Source organism: Scedosporium apiospermum (assembly GCF_000732125.1).
Source record: "Scedosporium apiospermum strain IHEM 14462 chromosome Unknown SEQ_SAPIO_0111, whole genome shotgun sequence".
Classification (NCBI taxonomy): domain Eukaryota; kingdom Fungi; phylum Ascomycota; class Sordariomycetes; order Microascales; family Microascaceae; genus Scedosporium; species Scedosporium apiospermum.
In genome coordinates, this window is record NW_015971812.1 from 208,660 (window position 1) to 234,458 (window position 25,799).

The 25,799-nt window shown below is 52.1% G+C and overlaps 4 protein-coding genes and 2 pseudogenes across 4 annotated transcripts; 4 read left to right on the plus strand and 2 right to left on the minus strand.

Moving 5' to 3' along the window:
* Positions 1-434: 434 nt before the first annotated feature.
* SAPIO_CDS7850 (Uncharacterized protein) lies at positions 435-1,329 on the plus strand (the record flags this gene model as incomplete). The annotated part of the gene is made up of 2 exons (XM_016789634.1): positions 435-631; positions 705-1,329. The coding sequence occupies 2 exons, from the start codon at positions 435-437 to the stop codon at positions 1,327-1,329; spliced, it is 822 nt and encodes a 273-aa protein (XP_016640751.1).
* A 591-nt stretch (positions 1,330-1,920) lies between these two features.
* Positions 1,921-4,209, minus strand: SAPIO_CDS7851 (Uncharacterized protein; the record flags this gene model as incomplete). Its single annotated transcript, XM_016789635.1, has 6 exons — positions 1,921-2,779; positions 2,888-3,271; positions 3,351-3,399; positions 3,469-3,855; positions 3,919-4,076; positions 4,175-4,209. 6 exons carry the CDS (start codon positions 4,207-4,209, stop codon positions 1,921-1,923), a joined length of 1,872 nt encoding a protein of 623 aa, XP_016640752.1.
* Positions 4,210-5,921: 1,712 nt separating this feature from the next.
* SAPIO_CDS7852 (uncharacterized protein) lies at positions 5,922-9,315 on the plus strand (the record flags this gene model as incomplete). Its single annotated transcript, XM_016789636.1, has 5 exons — positions 5,922-6,003; positions 6,090-8,513; positions 8,568-8,676; positions 8,752-9,214; positions 9,295-9,315. The coding sequence occupies 5 exons, from the start codon at positions 5,922-5,924 to the stop codon at positions 9,313-9,315; spliced, it is 3,099 nt and encodes a 1,032-aa protein (XP_016640753.1).
* Positions 9,316-9,649: 334 nt separating this feature from the next.
* On the minus strand, positions 9,650-9,952 carry SAPIO_CDS7853 (annotated as a pseudogene; the record flags this gene model as incomplete).
* A 1,784-nt stretch (positions 9,953-11,736) lies between these two features.
* On the plus strand, positions 11,737-14,388 carry SAPIO_CDS7854 (annotated as a pseudogene; the record flags this gene model as incomplete).
* Positions 14,389-18,850: 4,462 nt separating this feature from the next.
* SAPIO_CDS7855 (uncharacterized protein) lies at positions 18,851-21,425 on the plus strand (the record flags this gene model as incomplete). Its single annotated transcript, XM_016789637.1, has 7 exons — positions 18,851-19,073; positions 19,167-19,354; positions 19,418-19,441; positions 19,513-20,094; positions 20,163-20,462; positions 20,556-20,858; positions 20,952-21,425. The coding sequence occupies 7 exons, from the start codon at positions 18,851-18,853 to the stop codon at positions 21,423-21,425; spliced, it is 2,094 nt and encodes a 697-aa protein (XP_016640754.1).
* Positions 21,426-25,799: the final 4,374 nt, after the last annotated feature.

The following is a 25,799-nucleotide window of genomic DNA, read 5'->3' on the forward strand; positions in this document are numbered from 1 at the left end:
GCGATGACGTAATCCGGCGATCCCTCCTGCGACTTTCTCACTGAAGGCTGCTGCATTTCGTGTTCCGCATTCAAGTCGTGGACTACCTCAGTACGTACGCCCGTCACTTCGCGGCAGGAACCAACTTCAAAACCTTAAATCTCAGCCCCCGTCCTTCCGCTCCCTATTTCCTATTCCGGTCTTTTTCTTTTCGCTTTCTAAATCAACTTTTGGAATAAACCTCGCAATCCACCGAAGAATTCGAGACAGACAGAAACGCCTGCGGCGCAGCCCAGTTTCTACGTCTGTTCGTGGGAGTCGGCCCCCTTTTTGGCGTCAACACATTGCCAACGAGAGAAATAGTCGCCCTCTCTCGGTGCTTTCTTTCTCCCAGACGAATAGATCCGCCGACCCCCAAAAGAGCACATTAATCCCCCTGAAAAGGACTTCCGAAGATGTCGAAGCCGAATCAGCTCTTCCTCCTTGCCGACCACATCAAGCTCTCGCTCCTGGAACGCCGGCGTGCCCAGTCGCTGAATCTCGAGGGAAACTCCCAGGATGGACACATTTCCCGATCGCTGGAGCAGTTCAAGGATGGTCTGGAGGCGCTAAGGGAGGAGGAACAGAGGCTCCGGGATAAGGGAGATGAAGAGTGAGTTATATATCTTCCTGTCTGACACCCGCTCTCCATTGCAAGAACGATGTATACTGATGGCCACTCCCAGCGCCGCCCTCGACATCTCCGACAACCTCCCCACCCTCCAACACCAACTCGACGACCTAACCTCCCAATTCCACGGCTTCACCACCCCTTCCACAACCTCCACCCTCACACACCCCAACGACCCCTCCCTAGCCGCAGACTTCACCCATGCAACAACCCTCCCCCCCACCAAAAAACCCGCCGCAGCCCCAACCACGGCCTCCAAATCCGTCCGCTTCTCCGACACGCCCCCGGCGGAAGACGACCCTTCCATCGAACTCTTCTCCCGCTACCGAGACGACCCCGAGGAAGCTAATTCCGCAGCCGATCGCGCCCAGGGCATGACGAACGAGCAGATCCACGCCTTCCACTCTACCGTCCTCGCTGAGCAGGACGAGCAGCTTGATCGTTTGGGTGAGACGATTGGGAGGCAGAGGGAACTGAGCATGCGCATGGGGGATGAGCTCGAGGCGCAGTGTGAGATGCTGGATGAGACTGATGCTATGGTTGATAGGCATCAGAGTAGGCTGGATAGGGCTTCGAGGTCGTTGGGGAGGGTGGCCAGGGCGTCGGGAGAGGGGAGGCAGATGGCTGCTATTATTATTACTATTATCATTTTGGTTTTGCTTATCGCTATCTTGAAATAAGGGGAGTGTAATTGGGGAGGTTATTCGGCGCCTCGTACTTTTTGCTTTGTTTTGTTGTTATTGAGGTTTGGCGCTGGTGTTTTGGGGGGTTAGTACTGAGGTAGATGAGCCCTTATTCTCATTGCTCTGCCTATCTTTCTTCTCGTTTCATTTGTACTACTTTAGTTGGCGACTCTTTCGAATGGGCTCTCCTCTTCGAATGAGGTTCGAAATACGGAATGATACTTCTCTCGCATGGGATAGGGAATCGTTACTGGCGCTGGTGGTGTTTCTTAGCTATACTGAATCAGACATATTCTCGCAAGTTTGTCTCCCCCATCCGCTTTTGCATTAGAGTGACATTGTCCTTCTTATTCTATTCTACTCGAGGACCCGATACCCCCATCAATAACATCTAACGATACAGAAAATCCCAATATCAACCGGCTGTGGGTTTAAACCTCGTCCCAACCCCCCCCAAACTAAACTGACTCAGCGTAGCCCTTATATAAATACTCACTCACACTCCGTTTATATGCCCCTTTGGGTTTCAAAGGAAGAGAAAACGGAAAAGAGGGAAAGGGAAAACAAAAAAGTCAAGAAAACATGCTTTCAACGAATGAGGTCTCCTTCTTTATCAATGCCTTCTATGCCCTCCAGAATATCGCTACCCCCAAGCATTCCTGATCCTCCAACCGTCGCCTTCCTGCCGGCCGTCCACACCTCGTGAAACTTGACAGTTTCATCGCTCGCCGCCACTACAATACATCCTTCTTGCGGAGTCATGTTTTTCTTGCTTCTTGCGCGGTCATCGTGGGGGTTGCCCCGTGGCTGCGGGCCAGGGTATGGTATAGCATACAAGGCCCGGTACTCGCCGGGCCACGGGATCGCTGCAACCTGCTTGCAATCCGGCCAACTGAAAATGGCGATGCGGTATGGATGATCCGGTTGGGGGTAGCCAAAAGTCGCCGCCAATTCTCGTCTCGTTGTCGACCAAATGAGCGACGTCACCTGGGCCGAAACCGTAATCGTTGCGAGGGTCGCTCCGGTCGTCGTGTGGAAGAAGTGGATGCATTTGTCGTTAGAACCTCCTCCAGTTGCAACAAGACCATCTAGCCAGGGGCAGAATGCGATGGCCTTCACCGCAGCTGCATGGACCCACCGGAATCTCTCAGATCCCGGTAGCATATTCCTCACAGTGGGCGGTGATGTCCTCAGAGTCATGAGTTCACCTCCATTGTTGGATACATTGTTCTCGTCCATATTCGTGTAGACGTAGCTCTGGGGATATTCCACATGTCTTCCGTACCCTTCAACTGAAGATGTGAGGCCTTGCGCATCCTGCCTGGGCGGGCCGAATATTTGGTTGACACTGAAGAGACAGCAGTGATTGTCGTTCGCACCCGATGCAAACAAGTCGCCCTTGAGGGACCAGGCCAACCCGCAAACTTGCTGGGCATGAGCCTTGATCCTGGCGACGAGTGTTAAGGTGCCCGGCCAGGTGTCTCTTTCAACTTCCCAGCCCATTGGCCATTCGACTATGTAATAAAAAATGTCACCTTGATAATCTCCGACTAACAAGTCCTCCGTTTCGACTGGGACACCGGGGTTTAGTGGATTTTTCGACGGTCTTGTCGTGCAAACAGGTCGCCAGCTCACATAGGCAACTGGGAACGGCTGTTCAATGTCGAATCGCGGAGAGTCGGCTTCGCTCGGTGTCATCAAACAAAGATGCCCGTCGATTCTGCCAAAAGCTAGAATACTCTTTCTGCCCTGGGAGGAAGAGAAGTCGACCGAAGAGATCCAGCATTCCGGTGGGCAAGTCTTGAGGAGAGCAACACCCTTGTCTTCGGTCCAACCGTAGAGAATGTTCCCAAGGCCCATAGCCAAGATACTGCAGGTATCTGAATAGGCAAGGATAGAGCAATAGAAGTCATCGCGCAGGTTTCGGGCATCGAGCACTCTGGTATCATTAGGACTTGGTCTCCTTGAGAATGTAGATAAAAATGAAAGTGGTTGCGGAACATGTCTAGAAGACGTACCTGAAAGGTGACGAAGGCAGAATGCGCAGGGATGCCTGAGTGGGCGGTTCTGTGGTATGGCGCGACAAGTCAGTGATTATCTCCTTTTCACCTCGCCTCCATAACGGAAAAGTCGAACCTTCGACGCTGTCGTTCTCCCATTTTGTACCACTCCACTTGGTCCCTTTAACTCCCGATGATGGCTGTAAACCTGGCATTGGGATCTCGATACTAAGAGAAGCTCCAGCAGTAATATCTGTCTCTAGAATTCTCTTGACACGGTCAACATCGAGTGCCAAAGCAAGGAGATCCTCGTGTCTTTCCTCGTCCTCTTCGGATTTGGACCGACGGCTGGCGTACGATGTAGGGAAGAGTCGGGCATTCGTGCCGCTGTATACGAATCTACTATGGCCATCCTCGACGGCTGTTATATCAGAGACTGTGCCTCCAACAGTCCAGATTGTTCCCTGGCTGGGGTGACGCTCGCCTGCTCGCCGACCATGGACCGAACGGAGAACTGCCGTTCCTGAAAATACAGTTAGAACCCCCCCGCCACTCGGCTGATGGCAGCGGTCGTGACCCGACTTACCACCAACGGCTGTTGTTGAAATGCCCCCGGATGAGAACGGGTAGCGCGTGACAGACGGAGCAGTAACCCGCGATCTCGATTGGAAGGGGTCAACACTAGCCCTACGGTGCCTCAACAGCTTCTCGGTATCGGACAACGAAGAATGTCTCTTTCCTAGCCTTAACTTCTCTGCAAGAGGGGATTCAGTATGCCGCTGTGGGATGAACCGGTCAGGACATCGTATTCTCGAGCGGGCTGAATTCCTAATCCTGCTGACCTCGTTGTTCCTTGGTGTAAGTGGCGGCCGGCCATGATCGGAATGGAATATGAAGGGAATTACAGGAAGGCTTTTCTGAGGATTTGGGTTGTTATTATCAGATGATGCCTGTTCTAGCAGTGTTCTGCTGGGGGTGCACGCGTTATTCTCTAGTGATCTCTAATCAATAGGGCAGTGGACACCGTCGCAACCAGGATTCGTCCAAGTTGACGCTTCGCATGGTGATTCAGAGCGGCGGGGGCTTCCTGGCGCTGAGCCATATGCAGAATCCCCAGGCGAGGCGGCGGAATTCAGCAAGCTTCGGCTGTGCCATGGGAGCCGAGCGGTATTCGGACGCATCGCGAGATGTAGGCCATGATAACCTGGTGAGCTGGGAGGCCAATTTATGGAGACTATCGCATCCTCGTTCGGCCTTGAGGGCCGTGGGTGCTGAGAAGGCAATGAGTGTAACATGCGAACCAGGACACTGAAGTTAAAGGAACGACAGGAGTTCACAAGCACCGGGGGCGTCGATTAAGGAGTACTCGAAGAGGGCACAAAAGAATGGCAAGGGATGTGAGTTCGACGAAGACAGGGGCAATTCGGTCTTGAGACATCTATACTATACTGACTCTGGCAGCATGGGAGGGCTATGAATGCTTTGCCGGCGTCGTAAAATGCAGTGGAGAGCTGCAGTGCTCGGCAATGGGTGGTGAAAGGGTGAGGGGAGAACCTGGGCCTGTCAGGTAAGACGAGATGAGGAGAGTAGCTGTCGGTTGAAGCAATGTAGGTCGTGAAATGACAGAACAAAAGCACCGGAAGGAAGAGAGGATCAAGGTTAGACACCAGAACCAGCCAAAGGTAGATGGGAAAGTGAGCCTGCAAGAGCAAGTCGAGGAACCTTGTAAGTTCGACTCAGAGAAGGCCCGCAACTGGGTCCACAGGAAGAGCTGGGAAGGAGAGCTGGGAAAGCGAGACGCGACATCTCTGGAGGTTCCTACATGTTCCCATGTTGAATTCCCCCATGGATCTGGCACCTCAAGTTGGTACAAGTACAAGCAGAAACCGCTTCCTGCAATGAGGTACCTATATTGACATGTGAAGCTGAACTGCCCAAGGTGTGCAGGTGGAAGGTGCGTTGGTTCCGATGGAGAAGTTTCAACTAAGCTGCTGTTTGGTATTCCCTGATGCTCGGACCAACTTCTCAGAGTCTTGTCCCTTTTCATAGAAAATACGGACGAGCTAAGATACGGGGTTTAGATTGATGTGTTTCAATTGATCTGTGCCCCTCAAATAGGAGCTGGAAAGTGCAAGTCGAAGCGGATCTGGATCACGGCTTGGGCAGATTAGAAAGCCCACTCACTGCATGTGTAATGCGCAAAGTGACCAGAATCGACGACGCCAATTTACCATGACATTCAAATTCTGTCAGACAATTTTGACGGTGAGGTCGTGCCTCGTGTCTTAGATTGAGGGCGACGTCTTAGATGCACTCTTAATACGGCTAGTTGGGAGCTGTCCTTCTCAACTAGTATTACTAAGACTCCCAATCGCTCAGACCATGCATGCCAGTATCACACATATTCAAATACCGAAATGGACCCACCGTTGGCGCTTGCCTGCATGACCTTGGCAACCGACGCCCGGAATGACTTCACTTACAGCACACTGTCCGTACTAGCATCTAATGAACCACTAGCTCTACCTCGCCGTCATCTCATGAACGATTCCAGCAGATAGCAACCTGAAACCCGGGCTGGCTGACGCCATGCTCTCTGCATTTACCGCTTGGCCCATTATCGAGCTTCGGGCCCGCGATAAGTCCAAGATCGAGTCCATCTTGGCTGATGGTAGGATCCCCACGACTCCTCAACACAAAGCTTCCGTCCTGACAATAGGCATCCCTTGAACGCATCTAACCCTTCCGTGTGACTAGGCGACCGAGTTCTTGTTGGTTTAAACACCGGCTCCCTCCGAATATACCGAGTCAACGAGCTTCATCCCGCGAAACCTACAAATGGTGCCTCACAGCCATCTACCATCCCCGGTCGCAGCCCGACCAAGGCGGCCAATGACCAACCTTCATCGCAGCCAACCCAGAAACCGACAGACCTCCTGCGCGAGGTGGAAAAGTTCTCCACTAGAGCTATCGAACAGCTCGCGATAATAAAAGAGGCGAGCACACTGGTTTCGCTATCGAACTATCACGTGTCCCTCCATGACCGCCAGACCTACGAGCTTATCGAAACTCTCGGTCGCACCAGAAATGCCTCCTGCTTTGCCGTCACGTCCAACATCCTCAAGGACCCGGAAACTGGGATCCCCGAGATTATAAGCCGCTTGGCCGTTGCCGTGAAGCGCAAGCTCTTGCTATGGCGCTGGCATGAAAGCGAACTGAGCTCCGATGTCACCGAGGTTGTTTTGACAGAGACAATTCGGTCTCTCACCTGGGCGAATGCGACCAAGATCGTATGCGGTATGAATAGCGGTTACGTGCTTGTCAATGTCCTCACGAGTGAGGTAGAGGAGATAGGAAGCTCGGGAGGGTTCGGCGGCCCCGGCGGTGCACCAGGAGGCCGTTTTGGTGCCGTGAGTACAGCTGGAATGGGCTACATGGGTCTTGGGGGCTATATTCCCAAACCGCTGTCCGCCAGGCTAGCGGAAGGAGAGCTTCTCCTCGCAAAGGACATCAACACGCAATTCATAAGTGACGATGGAAAGCCGCTGGAGAAAAACCAGATTCCCTGGCAGGTGGCACCAGAGTCTATTGGATACTCGTACCCATATATCCTTTCGCTCCAGGCGCCGGCTAAGGGAATCCTAGAAGTGCGGAATCCGGATACTCTCTCCTTATTACAATCGATCTCCCTACCCGGCGCAGCTCAACTGCATTTCCCCCCACCTACTGTGAGCCTCGCGCATGCGAAGGGATTTCATGTCTCTAGCGAGCGGTGTGTATGGAAAATGGGGGCGACTGACTACGACTCTCAAGTAAAGCAGCTGGTCGAGGCTGGGCACTACGACGAGGCGATTAGCATTCTGAATATGCTCGAGGATGCGCTGCTGTCCAACAAGACCGAATCTCTTCGCGAGACAAAAATGCTCAAAGCCGAGCTTCTGTTCAAGGCTAAGAGGTACCGAGCTTCCCTGGATTTGTTCAACGAGGACGAAGTCCATGCCCCTCCAGAGCGAGTACTGCGGTTATTCCCTCCGTTAATAGCGGGCGAGCTCTCCGCGTACACTCCCCCGGAGGAAACGGAGGAGGAGTCTGATACCGGTTTACCCGAAGCGACGAACGGTGCGGAGCCGGCGACGCCGGAATCCACCCCCCAACCATCGTCGCCAGCTCGAGCTGGCGGCGGTGGAGGCTTTGTTTCAATGTTTATGGGTGGCCGGAAGCTTGCAGCGGATAACGCGTCCACGAAATCACTGAAGAAGGACGGCACAGATAGCGATGATGCTTCGAGTATTCAAGCGAAGCCCCCTGGAGATCAGCCACTCGAGGGCAAGGATCTCACTAATGCGGTGCTCGAGCTCAACAGTTATCTCGCTGGCACGCGAGCTCGCCTTCAGAGGGTGATAGATCCAGCAACGGGCAAGTTGAAGCCTCGGTCATATAAGAACAAGACTACGGAGGAGACTTTCAAAGCTTTTCTGTCGTCCGCCCACGATGAGTCAGAAAAGGAATTGGAAAAGCAACTCCAGGATACCTTCACTCTCGTCGACACAACCCTGTTCCGCTCCTACATGTTCTCGCGACCTACACTGGCGGGGTCACTCTTCCGCATCCCCAACTTTTGTGATCCCGAAGTCGTCAACGAGAAGCTCCTCGAACATAACCGCTTCAACGAGCTCGTCGACTTCTTTTATGGCAAGAAATTGCACTCGCAAGCCCTCGAACTGCTCAAGAAATTCGGCTCCTCAGAGGAACCAGACGAAACGGCACCGTCATTACACGGTCCACAGCGGACCATATCGTATCTCCAAAACCTAGCACCTCCCGAAATCGACCTCATTCTGAAGTATGCCGAATGGACCCTTCGCGCCGACCCCGACCACGCCATGGAGGTCTTTACGGCGGACACCGAGAACGCTGAGACCTTGCCGCGTGACAAAGTGGCTAAGTTTCTCTCTGGCATAGAGACGTCCCTGGAAATACGATATCTTGAGCACATTATCTCGGAGCTTAATGATTTGACGCCGGAGTTCCACAATAGACTTGTTGAGTTGTTGATCCAGTATCTCAAGGATAAGCCGAGAGGTGATGAATGGGATGCTGCTATGGAGAAGTTGATTAAATTTATGCGCTCGAGTAGGCAGTATAGCTTGAGCAAGGCGTTTGGCATGATTCCGCGGGATGGTAAGTTAAGAGATGAGGCCTTTTATTCTTTAGGGGCTAACACTATGTGATCAGATCCATCCTTTTACCAAGCACAGGCTGTCATATTATTCCTTATGGGTCAGCACAAGCAAGCGCTGGAAATTTACGTGTTCAAGATGAAGGATTATGCCAAGGCAGAGGAGTGAGTGAAACCCAGCTTAAGATCCAATGTCACTTCGGAAACAAAAAGGTTCACTAATTGTCGCGTCTTTTTTAGATATTGTAATCAGGTGCATATCAGCCAGGAGTCTACTTCTCCTCCATCACGTCCCCAGTCCCAACAGGGGGCGGCTCCTCCACAGGACGGCGAGGTCGAGGCGCCGCCGTCCATTTACCACACTTTACTGGCGCTTTATCTCACGCCTCATCCACCCCACACTCAGAATCTCCCCCCGGCGCTGGATCTCCTCTCGAAGCATGGCTCACGACTACCGGCCGAATCAACCCTATCATTGATTCCCGACAGTCTCCCCGTAAGAAGTCTCGAGTCCTACTTCCGCGGCCGCATCCGGGCCTCAACCAGCATGGTCAACGAGTCGCGAGTGATCGCGGGCCTCCGAGCGACCGAGTACATCGCCAGTCAGGCGCAGCTGCTCCTCGGCGATGGCGTACCAGGCGTGCAGGGTGGACAGGGCGGCCGTAGCAGGCGCGTCATCGTGATGGAGGAGAAGCTTTGTGGGGTGTGCCACAAACGATTGGGGGGTAGTGTGGTGTCTGTGCTTGCGGATAACACGGTCGTGCACTATGGTTGTGCGACTAGGACGGGTATACCGAGGTCTGATGGGGCGAGGGCGGCTAGTTGGGGAAGAACAATGTCGTAGGCATGTCTCGTGGAGGTGGGAATTCGGTGTTTGAATGTCCATGTGCTGTATATTTGTCTGCGACGAGCCTGTGTTCGACGCTGCGCTCTTTCGGGTATCATTTCCGCATTTGCATGGGTTGAGACGGCGAGAAGGTGTTTCTTTTCTTTGATCTTATCGGTTTTGATAGTTTGGGAAGGCCGCTGTGTGTCTAGATAATCAGATAGGTACGCCTGGCGGGTAAAGAAACCGTGTATATTCTCGGCTAGCATTTGAGATTTCTCCCCTTGCTTTGCACAGCTGTGGCCTGGTGAATTAGTTCTCTTCGTCGTCCTCGACCACTTCCTCCCCGTAGTTCTCCTCCTCCTTCGCCTCGTCAATAGAGACTCCACCCGTCGCCGAACCGGCCTCGCGCGCCTTGTCCTCTTCCATGCGGCGCGTGAGTTCCTTGTTGATGTCGTCCTGGACGGAGGCAGCGGCGGTGCGGAGGGAGGATAGGTAGGCGGCTGGGTTGTTGGAGGTCACGTCGGTCGAGGCTGGGATGGGTTGGGTGATTGTGAAGGGGGAGCTAGTGGGGGAGGCGTAGGTTGCGGAGAGAGTTGGCGGAGCTTGTGACATTGTTGCGGCGGGGGGGTTCTCTGAAGGATGGATGGAGGGAGGGGATTCGATTATTTCTTCGTTCCTTTCTGTCTTATTCGGAAGAATTTCCTTTGAGAGGGCGTGGATTGCTTTAGAGCTATGATGGAGATGGGAGGATCAGATAGAAGATTTCTACCATCAGATGGCGGGGTAAATTTTGAGCTGTGATTATTACAGCGTAGAGTACTTCGTATAAAGCGACAATGACTGATGAACACAAATTGAAATTTGATTACTTCGTACTTGAGCTCCACTATTTTGCGAACCTGGTTCTGCGCAAGCACCACAGCCAGGCCATCGAGGCCGGGGAAATATTAACTGCCATCGAGCTAGGCCTAATCCCGGGCCATTTTAGGGTAGCTATATGAGATTAAAATCCATTGATCAATATCAGATCCGAGGGTGTGGGTTGCAGGCCTGCCTCTTTTGGATAAGAGTGGCTTCGGAGCTGGCATTTGAACTGCAGCAGAGGCCACCATTAAATCCAACTGCCAAATGTTTAAAGTTGTTATGATTCCTACCCGTATTATCGCTCACACGACTCTGGGAGAAGCTGTTGGGGACTAGATGAGTGCAGTGTACTTCGTACTCTGTCGGTACTCCACACTCCCCTTGCTGATGAGGGCTTGTTTTAAGGAATCTCAATCTCCCTTGGTGGTTCTTATCCCTGTGCTGGCACGTTTCAAGTTTCCACTGAGGGCGCACTAAACACCTGGAGTTGTGGGGGATTGTCAGCAGTGTCCACAAACCACAGGGTTCCTATAATTTCCTTGCCTGGTTGAGCAAGACTCTGTCTGATTAAGTATGGTGCTATACTTGAATTGGAGACATCAATCAAATTCGATGCTAGATACAAGATGCATGGAGATGCCTTGAGAGAGGACAAGATTGGACGAACTTGGATCAATAGACTTCGTGGTGCTGAATCTATTGATACAGGACAACGCAGCAGGAACTCGTCTCGTGCGACATGTGCTGGCGGTACCTTTCAGGGGGCAAGTACAAACAGCCTTCCTCGGGGAGGATCGAAGCTGAGACAGCTCGCGATTGACGACTTCGAGAGTGATATTAGACGTGAAAGCTCAGACATCAATTTAGGAACAGTTGTAAATGAATTTCAACGTCATCCTGGCTGGCCCAAAGTCACGGCGATGATCGCAGGGAGCAATCCTGGAGCGCCAGGCGACTGCCGTATTTGTGAGTGACTTGGCCCCGCTATGACCACATGCCAGCGACACAGTGACAGGCGCAAACCTTCCCAAGTACTGGTACTTCGAGAGAACTCAACTCGGCTCTTTCCTGGATGACATGCCAATCGCAGTCGTTCTTTCCATGGCTTGATCTAGGTTTCTAAGCCTCACCTTTCCTCTTTCCTTTTGCGGTCTCACTCAGTTCCCTGTTTCTGGCTGCTTCCTTCTCTTCTTCTTCACTCTCATCGCCACGCAAGCGTCGGCTGAGTAGTTTCTCGAAAATCCGTCATTTGTCAGGTCCAACGTTGAATTAGTCTCAACTGTGCCGGATCGTCTCAAACTCATCTTAACCCCGCGACAGCCAACCGAACCCACAACCGCAAAACCTTCCTGACCGCGAACAGACAGCCCGCCAGCCAGCCGGTCCTTGGTCGCCTGCCGAGCCCAAGATGTAAAACGGTCCCCTGGTATACTCGAACACCTCCCCCATTATCCAACACCCATATATACATGGGATCACACGAACACTATATAGCCGAGTGAGCAATTACAAGGGACTGCGAAAGAGGCACGATGCATCCAGCACGGGCCCAGCGGGCCCCTGGTAGCTTCTCTCCATTTACAAGCACAAGCACAAGCACAACTACCAGCACCAACAATGCACCTCCGCCCCTACGCCAACCGCCGCCTGTACCAACAGAGAGACGTCCATCCTTCTCGAGCGACGATAACACAAAGCACTTCAACCTCCACAATCAACAACCACGAGCCAGCCAAGCCACTGCTGCTGCCGCCGCCGCCGCCGCTTCAGGGAAGCTGTCGACTCCCAATCCCATCTACACCCACTTCACTTCGCATGCCAATTCGAGCACCTCCAGTCTCCAGAACTTCTCCCGACCAAACGTTAGCGCATCTGCTGCCCGCTCTCCAACTACTCCTACTCACTCCGCCGACCCTGTATCGCCGCGACTAGTACCATCGACGGCTCGATCGGTTTCTTCGCAAACGTCTTCGACGGGACCTACGACGAGCAAGGGTCATCACAGGAAATACTCGGGTCAGGGCCATTTTGAGCCGACGCTGCCCTCGACTTCGACGTCCAATTTATCCCACGTAGGCATGGCGCAGTCTGGTTCTGCCGCTGCCGCCGCACTCTCTGCCAGCCAGATTGCCGCTCAGGCCGCCGTCCTTACCCATCAACAACACGCCACGAGTCATCACTCCCGCCAACGGTCGCAGACTGTCCCTACGCCGGGCCAGTCCGAAGCCGACGTCTATCAGAGGAGACCTGGGCCGAGCAAAGGCCCTCTCAGTCCTCCTCTAGTCAGTCTCACCGAGGCGAGCGTACCCCGCGAAAGCGGTTTCGCAAATCAAAGCTATCGCAATGGGTTGCTGGGAAGCCATACAACCGCCGCGACAACTGCTGCAAACGTCGTCTTCTCTCGATCCGGCCCTACATCACCTATCCACCCGTCCCACCCACCGGCGGCCCCCCAACAATCATTACCTTTACCTGATAAGCCTCTGAAACCAGAGAAGTCTAAAGTCAAGTTGTTTTCACGTCCGCGAAAGATTAGCACGAAGGGGGAGATAGATGAGAAACCTCTTCCCAGCCCTGGAAAGCTTGGCTCTGCCCTATCTGCCTTGCAGAGGGGAAATTTTAGCACGACAAGCCTGGTTGACTCGTCCAGTGCATCGTTCTACAGTCTAGGAAACTCGTCCTCCGCAACGATACGGCCGGCCGATAACGAGAAGGAGGGCAAGGAGAAAGAGAAGAAGCACCATTTCTTATCGCGGCAGAAACAGAAGCTCAAGGAAGAGTACCACCTCACAACTGCCTCTAGCAGCTTTAAGGGAGGATCCGAATCCCACAGCTTGGGTGGGCTCTACAATTTCAGCCTGCCGCCTAGCCCTGCTCCCACCGCGACATTCCCCAAGGGCATCACCGGTTTACATGGCGCGCGACGAGATAAGCGCAAGGAGGAACGCTCGGAGAGCCGAGCCGACAGCGAGTCCATCTTTTCTTATCCGACCGAACCCCTAGCCTCATCCTACTCATCTGGTGGATTCCTGGAGCCGCTGGATCCCACGAAATTTGGTCTTTCTTCTATATCTTATGATGATGCCTGGCCGTTCTTAAAGGCGAAGCTTTTGGTCGTGTTCCAGGGAGAGGACCTCCGCATCAGTATCGAGGATTTGAACAGGGTTGTGACCCTTCACATTCAATACTGCATTCAGCGGAGGTCGCCCAACATTATTCTTGAGGATATCCGCGAGCTTCTCAACACCGGCTTCTCCTCTCTCGACCAGGCGTTGCGCAAGACTCCTGAGGATCGTGTTATACCCGCACTCGTGGAGCTTTGGCTGTTTACGTTCACTTCGATTCTTCCATATATGCAGGCTGTGTTCCTGCCTTTAGACCTGGAATTTGCCGGCGCTGGTACTATTCTTACGCCTGAAAAGGCTCGGGATTTCTGGGGTGGAGTTCTCGAAACGGGAGTGCAAGGAGCACACGTAGCGCCGGCCTCTGCCGTTATTGACGTCCGGCGGCTCGTGCTCAATGCTTACCGCGATATTGTCATCCTGCCGCGCTATGACATTCTGAAAACCATCTTCTCTCGGTTATCCCTCGAGTTCCTCCCTTCCTCCTTGGCATCGATGGCACTCGCCTCTCCCCCGCCCGAACCGAGTCTCCTTTCTACAAGCCCCTCTGGTTCCCTGGGCTCTTTCGGCCGCCCAGGAACCGCCCCAAGCATTGACCCGGCACTCTCAAGCTACAACTCATCTTCGACGACGCTTTTAGGCGAGCCCAGCTTAAATTCGGTCCGCGCTCGAGCGATATCAAACGTTTCCAAGGGTAGTACGACGGGGAGCGACGGCGGCCTCCGCCCTTTCACCCCATCAAGCCTCCAAGTCCTCGGTGGTGGCTCTACCATCAGTCCGCGGGAACAGAATGTCGAGGATTCCAAGCAGGTCACCGAGCTCGTCGGCCGGATGTTGCAATGCATGAGTGTGTTGGCGAGCGTGGGTGCTGTGGGAGATGGGACCGACGCTGCTGGCGACGAGAAGATGGAGGAGTTGTGCAGGCTCCTAAAGCTCAACTGGTTGGGCAGGGGCCGAACTGGAAGGAATAGGAGGGGGATTGTGGGTGGACGGGTTAGGAGGGGAAATAACAATGCTCAGCAGCAGCAGCAGCAGGGCAGGGAGGAAGTTAGGGCTTCCTAAGGGACAACGGGCATGTCATTGAGGTCACTGTATCACCACCTGGCTGGGTTCGGCGTCGGGATATGAGGCCATTATCGTTGACGATTACTTGCTTGTTTTCTCCATCATGAAAGCGAGTGGAGGCAAGAGGAGGGAGAAGAAGGAAAGAAAAAGAAAAAGCGAAACGAATTCGGCGTTTGGAAAGGATTTTGTGACGATAGATTCGAGGCTTGATACCTTGGGCTCGATGGAGGGGTGCGGTTTGCCTTTTTGGGACACTGCTTTTGCTTGTATAAGTGTATGTATCCTTGGGTGTTTAGGCGGTTTACTTTGGAGTTTACAGGCTGGAACTGAGCTAAGAGTCGAGACTATGAAATTCATCAAGGGTTTGTGAGGACTGGGCCTGAGTTGACAAGCATGCTTGGATCTGCCTCAACATGGGTCATTGGGGGGATCTTCTACGTGTACGGCTAGCCTCAAAAGCTGCACAATTTTCAAGCACACAGATTCAGAGGATAGGTGGAAATGCAGTATATTCGACATCTAAATTAGCAAACAATGGCCCAAAGCCCGCAGCGAGTACCCCGGCCGTGGGCTACAATATGAAGAATTGTTCTACGTTGATCTGATATTGCCAAGATTCCGCGAGGAAAACCTATTCGAGGCAAAGCACGTTAGCCAAACTGCTTCCAGCGACAGACTGAAAATAACGGTTATCAAAAGCCCAATCTCGCGTCATGAATCAGACATCCAAGGAAGGATTGACCCTCATCTATCCCAGAAAAGGCTCTAACGGGACTCGAGTGGAAACTGCGAATGTAGATGGAAATTTCATCATGTTGACGCGAGGTGGGAGTGTGTGCTTTTTGTGTTGAAAGACGAAGAGCGTTGGATGGACTAACCTGTTCGGCAAGCTACGGTTGAAGCATGTGAACTGCGACGTTAGTTTCTGATCGGTGAAGGTGAATAGCATGTGTCTAAAAAATCTGAAAGCCATCCAATGTTAGCGTAATGCCTTCGAGAGCATGAGCACGAAAAAAGACAGCGATTGTGTTTGAAAAATCAGACAAAGATACTGGCAAGTAACAGGTCCTCGTCCGCAGACGAGGTCCCGGACAGACTAGACTTCTTCAAGGTCGAATCAGATGGGAAAAGAAGAACTTTCATTAATGTCATCAGAAAGGAGGGTAAATCGCTGGAGACGAGGGACTTTGCCTGGATGGGCTTGTTCCCTCCCAGCGACTTCATCGGAGAAAAGAAAAGCAACGGCTGAGTTCAGCTTACCTAGAAGACAGTCTCCATGGTGCGGTTTGTTCTGCTGTCCAGCTTCTCGGGCAAGCACAGTTCAAGTTGAGGATGAAGAGAAGAGCAAGTTGAAACAAGAACGACGGGCGCGCCTCCAACCTCTTTATAGTTGGAGGACAGACGCTGATGGAAGAGAAAAGGAAAAGTTTTCCGTGTCGTTGTTGAGATGGAGCATGTCTAGAAATTTCTGAGCCTCATTAGAATAAATAGTTTTTTTCTCCCTGGTTGAGCAGGGGACATGAAAAGTGGAGCAATCGATGGGAAAATTTCGGCACTCCAACAGCGGTTTTGAAACCACGTGACTTAAAAAAAAAAAAAAAAAAAAAAAAGAGTGGTCGGGAAGGGATGGGCAAGGGAAGTGCGGGACGGGGAAGGACCCCTGGCCTTAACCCAAGCCACCAAGGTACAGTGCTACACTACACAAAGTACGCTTCTGTGCTCTGCCGGTCAGTTGCCAGCCAAGTATTAAATCAGCTCAGCGATCGTCTCATCCGGAGCATTACCCTGCGACATGACTGATCGACGGACTACGGGGTAGCTCGTGGGTTTCCGGGAACTACTGAGGGAGAAGGAGAGAAGTGGACTTATTCGAATGATTATTACCCGGGGAAATTCCTCGAATTTTATTACCAACAGGGTAGGGCTAGAGGTGTCTGACGCGATTCTCGTTGCTTCGTACGAATCGAAGGAGACAAACCCTCTCGCTGAGTAATGACGGCTCCCTTCCCCCATTGCGCGGTGTCGCTCGGAAAAGAGAGATGAATGCGATGGAAAAAGTGGAGTTATGAAGTATAGGAGGATACCAGGATAAGAAACCCCGATGCGTCGTTCCTGTAACCGGGTACCCCGTAGTATCCGGAATACCAGAACTCGTTTAAGTCATGACATTTTCTCTGATTGGGCCAACCACCCGTCCCTCAATCGTTGTATCCTGAATAAGCCCCCCGATTTTTCTGGAACCCTATGCAACTCGATAGTCCCCCTCTTTGATTCGCATTCCCCCCCCAAAAGCGCAAAGCGCGTGCGCGGTATCCGGGTGTTCCCCCCCCAAAAAGACTCCTACCCACCGCCACTAAAACCCAGTTTGAACAGCAATTGGCGAGAGAGTCGCAGTGCAAACACGTACAGCACGTCTACAGGCTTATTCTCGACCCGTCCTTGTCGCAGAACGACGCAAGAACCTGAGATGAAAGTCGGAGCGACGCCGGCTCCAGACGTCGAATTCTACTGAGCCTGATACCTTATCTGTGGGCCCGACTTTGTTCCCAAGATTCAAGGCGCTTTGGCTCTTTGACTCTTTATTATACTCCGCTATCGCCCACGTTGGTCGCATCACTCCGTCGAGGCCCGCTCTCTCCTCCAGAAGGTTGTCGACCTTCTCCAGCGGCCTGTCTGCCTACCTTACTATTTCTTTATTCTTCGCCTCCCTCTTGTCGCGCTCTCTCTTTCCCTCCCTCTTTCTACTTTTAACACTCACTCCCTAGCGCACTTACCACGCCATTTCGCCCCGGAGTGTCTCAGCGCCAATATCCTTTCTGGAAACGAAGGTATGTGCACTCTTATTGCTGAGCATCTCTTCCTCTTCCTGTACACGGTGTTTTGGTTTTGGGCTGGGTGCGAAGTACTACGGAGGTTGTTGGCCATGTACTGTCTCATTACCTAAACCCAGTGCCTGTGTGACTGTCCAACGTTCCTGCCTTGGGTCAATGTACGAAGTACACTACTTAATTTCTTACTGTATCGAGGTACTTTGCCTCCGAGTTGTTGATTCCCGCAGTCGCACTCCCCCAATTTGCAAAGGCTGCTTGCTTCCACTTCTGCTCTTGCTCTGCTCCTTCTCTGTTCCTGCTCTGGTCTGGTCTGCTTTCTGCTCTGTTCTGCTCTGTTTCTGCCACCCCATCAATCCCTCGTTTCTTCTCAACCAACCCTCTCACTTCGCCCCCCCTTCCACCTCTTTTTTTTTTCGCGATTTCTTTTGTCCCCAGTTTTCTGGCATCGAGAAAAAAAAAAAAAAGAAATAACGGAAAAAAAAAAAAAACAAGCTTTATGCAACAAAGCAGGAGAAAATTCCCATGAGCCACGCCAACTGACTTTCCAAAAGTTAATTTCCAAAGGCAGCCACAGATACCATCAAGTCCACACGCAAATGCGACAGAGCTGATAGGTAAAAAAACCTCCATTTGGTCGTTTTTTTCCTCCCTTCCTTCGATCCATTTCGGCTCGCATTTCCCACGACAATTGTCGAACAACTCGAACTGCCTATCCGCCGATTGACTCCCACTAACGCCAGCGCCGAACGCCGCTTTCACTCGCTCTTCTCCCCACCAAGACTTTCCTCCCAAGACCTCGAGTCGCTTTTTTCAAGGACGAAAAGACAAGGATTTGGCATTCCCTTGCCCATAGCTTTGTCGCATGCTTTGAGGGTCGATTTTGCACACCTCTTCCTGGTCTTTTAACTCTTTTTTTCTTCCTTCTCTCGAATTCAACTTGGTCGAATCGCCAATCTAGCGACACTATCTATCGCCAACCAATTCCGAAGTGATCAACCACTAAGTGTTTTGACCGCCTTCCGACTTCCATCAATCCAAACAAGAGGCCGTCCTCCCTCTTCTCATCATTCTTTCTTTTTTTGCGCATTTTTTTTCTCGCTTCCCACTGGGGTTCTCGGTTGCATCGATAGCCGCAGCTTTCAGATCGCTAACCAAACTCGAATTCGATTGTGCTTCCATCCCATCGTCAATGTCTTCGACGCTGTTATAATTCGCGCCGCCACCGGACTTCTTTCTTCGCCGATCCCATCACATTTCAAACCTTAGTGCCTCCAATCAATCCTCTCCGCGTTATTCTTCATCCTAAATCGACCTCTGGCAATTGCTATCCATTCCGAGCTGGGGCCCTTACGACGCGCCCTTTCCGCTTCGTCCCCTCGCGCCACCGTCCAGGCTTTGCCCCCGTCGATTCCCGAGTCGCCGCCTCCCTCTCTCACGGCTGACTTCTCCCTTGTCGCACGTCCCATTGAATTTCGCATGGTGATAACGGTAGACCCATCAACGAAGTCGATATCCACGCCCGGTGGATCGTCGACCAATAGCACTCGAAGATGATGGCGAGTATGGGACCTGGCTTCGGCCATCCTAACGTCATGCAACAGCATCCGGGCGTACCTGGGGGCCATCCCATGGCTCCCGGGATGCCTCACAACCCAAGTCAGCAAGGAGTACCCGGAGGAGGTATGCCTCCCCAGCTAGGCGCGCATATGGGAGTCTCTGGCGCGCCTGGCGCCCAGGTACCCGCTGGGCTCATGGGCAACATGCAACCAGTAGCAGGTGGGCCGAACGCACATGCACTTCAACACTTGAACCCTGCGCAGGCACAAATGTTCCCTCAACAGCCACTACACCGTATGTCATTCCAACTCGCATCCCCATTACACGCATGGCTCTGAAGGTCGAGGCTAACCTATGTGCTCTTTTTCCCCTCTTTTCTCATGCTAGTCGCCGGTCCGATGCACTCGCAGTTCCAGCAGCAGCGATATCTTCAACAGCAGGCCCAGGCCAGGCAGGCACTGATGCAACAACAACTACATGGAAACATGGCCGCCGTTAACGGCATGCCCATGGGTATCCCTATGAACCATATGAATGCGGCGCAGATAAACGCCATGAGGCAAGGCATGAGGCCGGTAAGTTTGAACCCACACACGCCTAACACGCGCTAGCAACGCTCATTTACTAATTAAACGCAGGGCCAACATCCCGGCCACGCTCAGGTACGGATTGACGAACTTGAAGAATAACGAATGTCCTTGCGGTATCTAGTACTAACGTGAATATGGTTTAGGCTTTGATGGCTCAGCAGATGGCCATGCAGCATCACCAGGCCCAAGCCCAGGCCCAAAACCAACACCTCGTCCAGGGCAATACCCCAGGCCAACCTATGCAGATGACACCCCAGCAACTTCAAAACCTGCAAACACAACAGGCGCAAATCGCCGCCGCGACCATGCAGACGCAGGCTTCCGGCCAAGGCCAACAGCACCCCGGTCAACGACCCCAACCTCAGGCCCAACCCCAGCCCGGCCCGCAAAACCCCCCGGGTTCGCAACCCCAAACGCAAGCCGGTACACCCGCACCCTCTGGCGGACAGCAGACGCCGGCGCAGACTCCGGGACCTGCACCTGCGCCACAAGCCCAACCCCAGCAACCCCAGAACCAGCAAGTTCAGCAGTCTCAACCGCAACTCCAGAACGCTGCCGTCGCCGCGGCGCAGCAACAGGCGCAATTGAACGCGGCGGCCGCGCATCAAGCTGCGGTAGCAAACAACATGGCTCTACAACAGCGGAGGGCGGAGATGAGGGCGGAGATGAGGAGTCACTGCTTGCTGAGACTGATGCAGTTCTCGGAGTATCTCAGCGGGTTCCCTGTAAGTTTTTTTTTATTCGGTCATACCGGGCCACTCTCTCTTCTCTTGCTAACAACGAAAATCAACAGGGTCCAAAGGGCAAAGGCGATTTGTCGTATTGGAACGAATTTGTTAACCGATTCTTCTCGCCCAAGGGTGTCTTTAGGCACTGGGTCCATATCAACGACGCCGAGCAAGAGACTGACAAGCAGTACGAAATTGCGTTCCCCGCGTTGGCGAGATACTTCCATACGTACTTCGAGAGCGGTGTCAAGACAATGCAGTTCATTATGGACAAGGGAACAACAGAACGTCCACTTCCTGGTGACAGTTATTGGATAGAAAACAGCCGATCTAGCTTCGTGTATTGGTTCGAGAGCGGTCTTCATGTAAGTTGAAATCTATGACTGTTGGAAGAGTTGGGGACGGGGGAACCCTTCGACGGCATTTCAGAATACCTAGCGCTGACTTAATATCGCTAGCTGGTGGCTACCGGAACGCTGAGGGCTCAGTTTGATGCGGAACAAAAACTCGAGGTCTTCGAGTTCTCGACCACGGGCCACGAGGAATATGTGTCCTTGAAGAACGTCATTAAAGCGGCCACGCCGGCCCACAATTGGGTCAAGGACTGGCAGAAGCTTAACTCGCAAGACGCCAAATCCTCTCCCGAGATGAGCAAAAAGACGAAGCAGAAGCAGCTCAAGTCGCCCCAGAACCCGCCTCCCGATGCCCTTGTGGACCTGCCTCCGTCGGCCGTTAATGCAAGCATGGGAATTCCCGAGGCGGTATTCCAGTTTTTGGAGGCACGGACAGACCCCAGACCCCGAAGCTTCGGCACGTACTTGTCATAGATTTGCTAACATTTGTTTTCCCCCTAGATTGCGGAAGTAATGGGTCAAATGGGCCCTCTCTTTGGATACTGCCACACGCATCCTGGGGTTAGCGCATATGCGGCCGTGGACCAATATGTATCCCAATTTAACAACAACATGAACGCGCAAAACATGGTGCAGGGACCCCGGACACCCAGTTTCGCGAATATGCAGATGGGTGCCAGCCCTGCCATGGGTAACATCCAGTTACCCGGCTCTCCCCACATCGTTGGCAGCCCGATCCCTGGCCACATGCAGGCCCCCGGAATGCAGATCCAGAGGAGCCACCAAGGAACGAGCTCCAGCGGGCCAAGCGCCAACACCTCTCCCGCATCGAACAAGAGGAGACGGCCATCTGCCGTTAAGACGGAGGACGACGGATCGGCTCCGACACCGGGCGGCGGGCAGGTCAATGGCATCCAGGGCAAGAAGAACCCGCCCACACCGAGGATGCCCAAGAAGGCCAAGACAAGCCAGTGATGGAGTCCAAGTCACAAAGTCATTTTCCTTAAAAACTACATTTGCACACCACAGTGCAACATGCGTCGAAAATTATGGTCATTATCAGCATGGTGTGGCGGGCGTCAACATTTGGAGGGATTTGGTTTTTGGAGGGCCTTTTATCGGTGCTGCTGGTTCTCTTGTTTCTCTCACCCCGGATATCCATAACTTATTCTTTTTATTTTTCCTTTCATTTCATTTCATTTGCCATTTTTTATCGCCCTCTTGCGACATTTTTTTCGATTGGGTTGGGTGTTGTTGATACAGGAACGGCAGGCAACCTTGTTTCTTCTTCTTCATTTCTTTCCCCAACATGCTTCTTGTTGGAAGTCGACTTCTCGATATCAACACTCTACCGAACTCCAGGAGTGTCGAACGAATTTATTCCGATCCGGGCATGCCGCTATTTCGTTTTCTACTGCGACCGGCAGAGCTTTTTCTTTTTTTTTTTTTTTGACCTCCGCCGTCCACGCAAAGCGTCGATCTGGGCCCAGGATGGATCCCAAACCGGAGTTCATTGTGTGCGAGGAAAGGGAAAGCCTAATGTTTTAAAATTTGGAACCAGGAGTTACCGTGTACATCAGATGACAACATTAACGTTTTGTTTACCGTCTTCACTTTTCTTACCGTGTTCCCGTTCCCGTTCACTTGCTCTATTATCCTCATAGCTCTGTTTTTTTTTTTTTTTTTCAGCCTCGAGACTGGTCGTGGCTCTATTTCGTCTTCCTGTTATACTGATATCTTCCGAATCTTCCTGGTCTATCTTTAGGAGGACCAGGGGTTCCTGGAGAAGACGAGGCTTGGGGAGGAGAGGAAATCACTTGAAGGTTGTCATGAGAAAGAGAGGCCAAGAAGGGTTCAAAAAGACGGTGAGAGAGAGAGAGAGAGACAGAGAGTCGAGCTTCTTGCTTTTGTTTCCCCTTGGGCGAGCCGGCGGATTTAAAGAGTGTAATTGGTGCTTGATGATGCTTTTGTGTACTGCTATGCATTTCTGTTACTTGTTTTCACTGTTGTCGCGCGTTTGGTCTTGTTTGTATGAATGGGAACGTGCATACCCCCAGTTGTCCCTTGAACTCGGTTTTTAGCTATTATTAAATCTTGAAGATGCTTTACGTCGAACGTGATAATGCTTTGCTATTTGTGATGTGCGCTTTTCCGGTTGGTGAGGCAGATGTATCCCGAATATCTTGAGGTTCGAATCCCCAAGGGCGAGTTTATATATTATGTCCCGCTCATTATAACAACTTGATATCTCCGAGAGAATTATTCCTTATTACCCTTTTCTTTTTTGTGTCGTCTTTGCACTGCGTGGGAACTTTTTAGATTGCTCAGCCGTCCCGTCGAAGCATCAGTCAAACGAAACCCATCTTCCTTGGTCTAGTGGTCAGGATACCTGCTTGTCATGGAATAATTCGCAGGTGGCCGGGGTTCGATTCCCCGAGGGAGAGTTGTCTTTTTTTGTCCTTCGACCGAACCTTTTTTTTTGGGTCATTTATCGCGACCAAATCTCCTCGAGGAGAATGAGCCCGTCCCTGTTTAGATTTTCGCCTTAGGGAGTCATTCTTGTGGAAGGTCCAGGCCGCAGCAGTTTTTTTGGCTATCTGAAGAGAGGTTGTGTTAGAGGGCTATTACGACCATCCAGGCCCGCGAAAGGGGAACACCACCGAGGAAAATACCGAGGAATGAAACCGCAAGTGATCTTTTCTTCCCTAAGTTCCTACTCTCAAGCTGGATCCATGATAGACGAACGAGCAATGCTGGGGCGCCGTGCTTTGGGGCTTTGGGATGGTGTCTCCAAAAACTCTTAACATCTAGTCAATAAAGATCACATCCTCATTTTTTCTAAGATCAGCTTCGAGGTTAACTTCAATGGGCCTTTCGACAACGAATCGAGACGCCCCAGCTTACCTTTGGATGACGAGGTCAATGAAACGCAGCTGGGTAAGAAAACTCCGGATTTCAAGGCTGCTACGGAAACAGATTCACAGATGCCACTTCGTCCTTAAGGAATTGTCGACATAGGCACTGTTCAGATTGCACGGATGATAGTAGAAGATGAATTGATATTACTGAATATACCTCTCTGCTCTGCATACTATCTACGAGCAGTCTACGCGAGCCTGGAGCGATCTAGACATCTTTATATATAGAGCGCGGAAACAACCTGTCGAGCATGTCATGGCAGGTAGTCTTTTTGGTGTAGTGGTTACAGCCTCCAAATTGCCATTTGTTTGCGTACCATGGAGACCGTCTCTGCGGTGTGGCAGTGTTCAATGTGTCTCTTGATCCTCGACCTGAGGAGGACGGCTGTTCTTCCCAAAAATCGAAAGTCTAGTCGGAGCAAGACTCATAATGATTCCAGTGCTCTTGAGACTAAATCGTCGACCGGGTGTAGCAAGATGAATAACGAGACCATACAAAACTCTCATGCAGTTCTGCCATTGGTAGCATGGCATGCGGAACACGAGCTTTCCTCTTCCCAGATTCGCGACGCGGATTATAGGCCTGCTTGGGCCGCTTTCGCGATTCAATCCGGTCTCGACCGCGCGGAATACGAGTTTCCTTCTTCTCATATTCGCGATGTAGACGGTAAAGGATGCTTGTTCGCTTTCACAATTGAATCTGGCATCGACCAACGAAGGAGCCGCGATTAAGGGGGATAATTGTTACTCCCCGCGGTAGGTTGTTGACACCATTGTTCGGAAATCGCAGGTTTCTTCTTCTCATATCCGTGAAGAAGGAAAACGCCAGATCGGTTCGGTATCGAAGGCGATGAAGCTGACATAGCACATTCGCCCGCTTTCTGCATCAAGCCTGGCCTCTACCAGCCAATGTACCGCGATTGAGAAGGAGCACCGTGACTCCTCTCGCTCTGGTCGTTACCAAATGTCGTGCGAGATTTCTCTCCAATAAAGCGTGTATGGTCGGTGAGAACGAAATTACCAAAGGCGATATCTGCTTCATCACCCCATGCGTCATCTAGCGTCTTAACATTGACCCGATGGACTGTCTTGTCCCTGGCAGTGAACTCGCGTCATCTACCAGGGCCTTCAAAGCACGCTGGTAAAGTGCGTTTTGCGCTTTGAACAATGGCACAATCAAGATGTTCGAAGGCTGGTCTGCATTTTTACCAAGACCTTCGATACCAGACTGGATGATGGCCAGGACGCTGCGCATCGTCCACCCACGAGACATAAGAATGGTTTGTGAGGGAGGTGCCAGATATGCCAACCCTACTCCCTGGGAATTCCACAACGAAATAATTTGACGAGGTAGGCAAATTAACGATGTTTTCCCGCACAAAGTCGACCATGGCGTGGAGGTTTTTTGGCCAGTTTTCTGTTCCACGTTTCGCCGGGATCATGAGCCCAAAGTAGGACAATTTATTCGGAATAACGAGCGCAGATCCAAGAGCTCGATAATTCACGCGCAGGTAAGCACTTGTCGCACCTGCCTCAACGGCCCGTCCAAGCATCGAAAGCCTCAGTTGGTCACTGAACGGGTTTCCTGTAATCTCGCCGGCGCCTCAGTCGTGCTCTAAATTGAGGTGCGGTGGCTTTTGGGCTACGTCACCCGTCAGAATCCAAGCCTTCGGATCAAGGAACGCAATTGGCAGGAGCGCTGTTAGTTCTCGCACCACAGCTGCTTCGTCCATGACGACAAGGTCCGGTCGGAAAGAGGTTTCGAAGAGGGAGACAGATGCTCCTGTTGGTGTAGTGACGATAGCACCGGTAAACTGTTCAAGGAAATCCTGGTACACGTTCTTGATCGAAGATTTCAAATACTGTCGAGATACATCGTGGAGAATGCCGCCGCGGGCGACATCATCCACCAGCTCTGACAATTTCCCGTACTTTGTACGGTTGACTTCGAAAAAAATTCAGAGCCGCCACGCGTGCTGATCGTTCAGTATCCTGGCATCGAGTTCCCCGATCATGTCGCAGCGAGTGCCATCAGTGTCCTTTGGCACTCTGATTCAAGGCGCATGTCGCCAGGAAGTTGTCTGAAGTTTTGTTCAAGAGTATAACATTTCCGATAAGTACGACTTCCCGCATCCAGCAACGCCAGGGACAAGATTTGGTTGTTACTGGTGTATTCTAGGACTGTACCCGGATGGTAGATCTCGATGGTTGATCGATTTGGATGAGTGAGAGGTGTGGAGGGAATGGAGAGAATGAAAAGGTGGGAAGATATTGGGGGGAGGGAGCTCTATTTATAGGAAATCCCCGAGGCCTGGGAAAAATCTCGGTTGTGCGATCGAGCACGGGAATCATGGATGCTCCTTGATGCTCCTTCCTCGAGAACGGAATTCTCAGGCTGCGACTTCTATTTCGGCAGAGAGTCTATTAGTTC